General features: G+C 43.9%; 1 protein-coding gene across 1 annotated transcript in view; it reads left to right on the forward strand.

The window, feature by feature from the left end:
* Positions 1-1,190: 1,190 nt before the first annotated feature.
* The window catches only part of Fetub (fetuin B), a 10,897-nt gene continuing 9,655 nt past the window's right edge, over positions 1,191-2,432 (forward strand). Inside the window, exons 1-2 of the mRNA XM_013034780.1 lie at positions 1,191-1,453; positions 1,762-1,882. Of these exons, the coding sequence (XP_012890234.1) occupies positions 1,205-1,453; positions 1,762-1,882 (370 nt within the window). The 5' untranslated portion in view covers positions 1,191-1,204. The remainder of the gene's footprint in view (positions 1,454-1,761; positions 1,883-2,432) is intronic.

The raw sequence follows: 2,432 nt of genomic DNA on the forward strand, positions 1-2,432 counted from the left end.
CTCATGCATGCAAGGCAAGCGCTCTACCACTGAGCTACCTTTCCAGCCCATGAATTTATTCAGATATCTTAAAGAGTAGTTTTCAGCTGGAAGCCAGTAGCTCACTTCTGTAATCCTAGCTACTCAGGATGCTGAGATCTGAGGATCCTGGTTCAAAGCCAACTCAGACAAATGTAACAGTCTATTACCTCCAATTGAACAGCAAAAAGCATGAACTGGAGTAAAATTGCTTGAGGACAGCATCCAGGCTTCCAGTTCAAGCCCCAGGACTGACCCAAAACAAAACAAACAAAAAATGCCACAAATAAACAACAACAAAGATGTATTTTAAATCGTCCCAATAAATAGAACCTTTCAGAACTCCATACAGGACCTGAGAAAGAGTCCTAACTAGTGTTTTGATAGTGTTCCAATCCACCTGACCCTCATTATCTTTCTCTAACAATAGTAGTAGGTTTAATTCCCTGAATGAATCTACTTTCATTCAGATCCACTAAAGAAAGAATAACTTGCGAGTATAATGGGAGGACATTTGATATCTTCTTAGCTTTTTCTCGCCCTTAAATACAGTCTTTGACTTAAAATAACCTATATGAGACTAAGAATATTCTCTAGCCGGATTCTCAAGGTGCATTAGCAATCTCAGCTGTGCTTCTGTAAAGTGCCTGGGAGGTTAAGCTGTTTAAATCCTTCAAATTCCCTGCTCTTGAGCAGGGAACACAAGAAGTTAGCTGGGGAGTCTGAACTCGCTGCCTCAGCCCTGTTGGGACCTAGGATGGTGTTTACCTGCAGTATTCAGGGTAGCCAAGGAGACCAGCTGCAGGGCGGAGGAGTGAAGAAGAGAAGAGTCCCCATGTTCTGACTCAGGTGAATACACAAGCCAGAATCTAGCGATGACTTCCTAAGAACCTTGATTTGGGGGGAAGAGTTAGGAAACAGATTTGTTTACCTGAACACGGGTATGAAATTTCTCCCAGGGTCTAAGGTTAGAAGATTGACAAATCTTATCCAAAGTATTGATTCAGAAAAAGAAAAAACACATTTCAAATTCAAGGTTACAAGTTAGAACACAGTGTTTCAAATCCTAGTTAGCCATTCAGATAACTATCATAAAGCAGCTCAAGTCTGACCTGAAGAGCCCCATAAGACCGCCGGTCCCTGAAGTTTCACAAACTGACTCAACCTGCATCTTGTTCCACACAGAATGGGATGGCTTCAATCTCTGGTGCTCTGCACCCTGGCTGCATGCTGTGTGGCTAGGTCTCCACCCCAGCAGTGCCTGAACCCCTTACCCCAGCAGGCCCAGAACCCCTCACCTTTGGTTTCCCGGGGCTGCAATGACTCGGATGTGCTGACCTTTGCAGGCTTTGCCCTGCAGGACATCAACAGAGAACAAAAGGATGGCTATGTGCTGAGCCTCAACCGAGTGCATGATGTTTGGGAAGAGTATCAGGTAAATAATAGCCTCCCTCCCCCATTTCTATGGCAGGTATTGAGTAGGCTTTAGTGTCTAGTCATGGAGTGGGAACCAAGAAATACAAGTTGGCAGATGCTTACCAAGTTGGAAACCCTGCTAAACTTGTTCTGTCTACCTCTGCCAGAATGTGCTACAATATTCTCCTTGTTGCTAGGAACAAATGTAACAGTTCTGCTCCTCTGACGCCTAGTGAAAGTTTTTTTTTTTTTTTACAACTTATAAAGGATCCATTCTTGGTGGATTTCTGTCTCATGTGGAGTGTGGTGTGTTTATCCTTCTCATAGGACGACGTTGGAACTCTGTTCTACCTCACACTGGATGTGTTAGAGACTGGCTGTCATGTGCTTAGCAAGAAAGCATGGAAGGACTGTGATGTGAGGACCCTTCATACCTCGGTAAGTGTTTGTTGTTAGGGGCTCAATAGGATGAAGAGTTTCAATGTTCTTCTTTATAATCATCTGGGCAAAGTATCGGTGTGCTTATTCTAAGGCTGTAGACAGAACCAAGTTTAATCAGAGCAATTTGTGAGAAGTCATATTAGCGTAATGTTGTGCAGAGTATAAAAGCTGTCCCCCAGATTGTCTTCTACCTCCTGTGGGCTCTGAACCAGTGTTTGAGTTGTGAGAAGACCTGAGATAAGGAATCTGGATGTGGGATTAAGGTCAACATCAGGAGAGAGAGGCCGGGGGAGGAGGGAGAGGGAGGAAGAGGGAGGGAGAGGGAGAGATTTTAAACTCATTTTGTTTTGTTTAATAAACATTAATAATGAGGTTGGAGAAGAGGAAAAGGGATGCTTTACCATGGGAGTGGTCTCTCAGAGATGCCATGGATAGCTTTTCTGGAATCATGGAACCTAGAGCACTCAGAATCAATCCTTCCAATGGTGACATTGAAGAATCTTAAAATAGGGGCTGGGAAAGTGGCTCAGTGGTAGAGCGCTTGCCTTGCAATGCAT

This window comes from Dipodomys ordii, unplaced genomic scaffold (genome assembly GCF_000151885.1).
Source record: "Dipodomys ordii isolate 6190 unplaced genomic scaffold, Dord_2.0 Scaffold196, whole genome shotgun sequence".
Lineage (NCBI taxonomy): Eukaryota > Metazoa > Chordata > Mammalia > Rodentia > Heteromyidae > Dipodomys > Dipodomys ordii.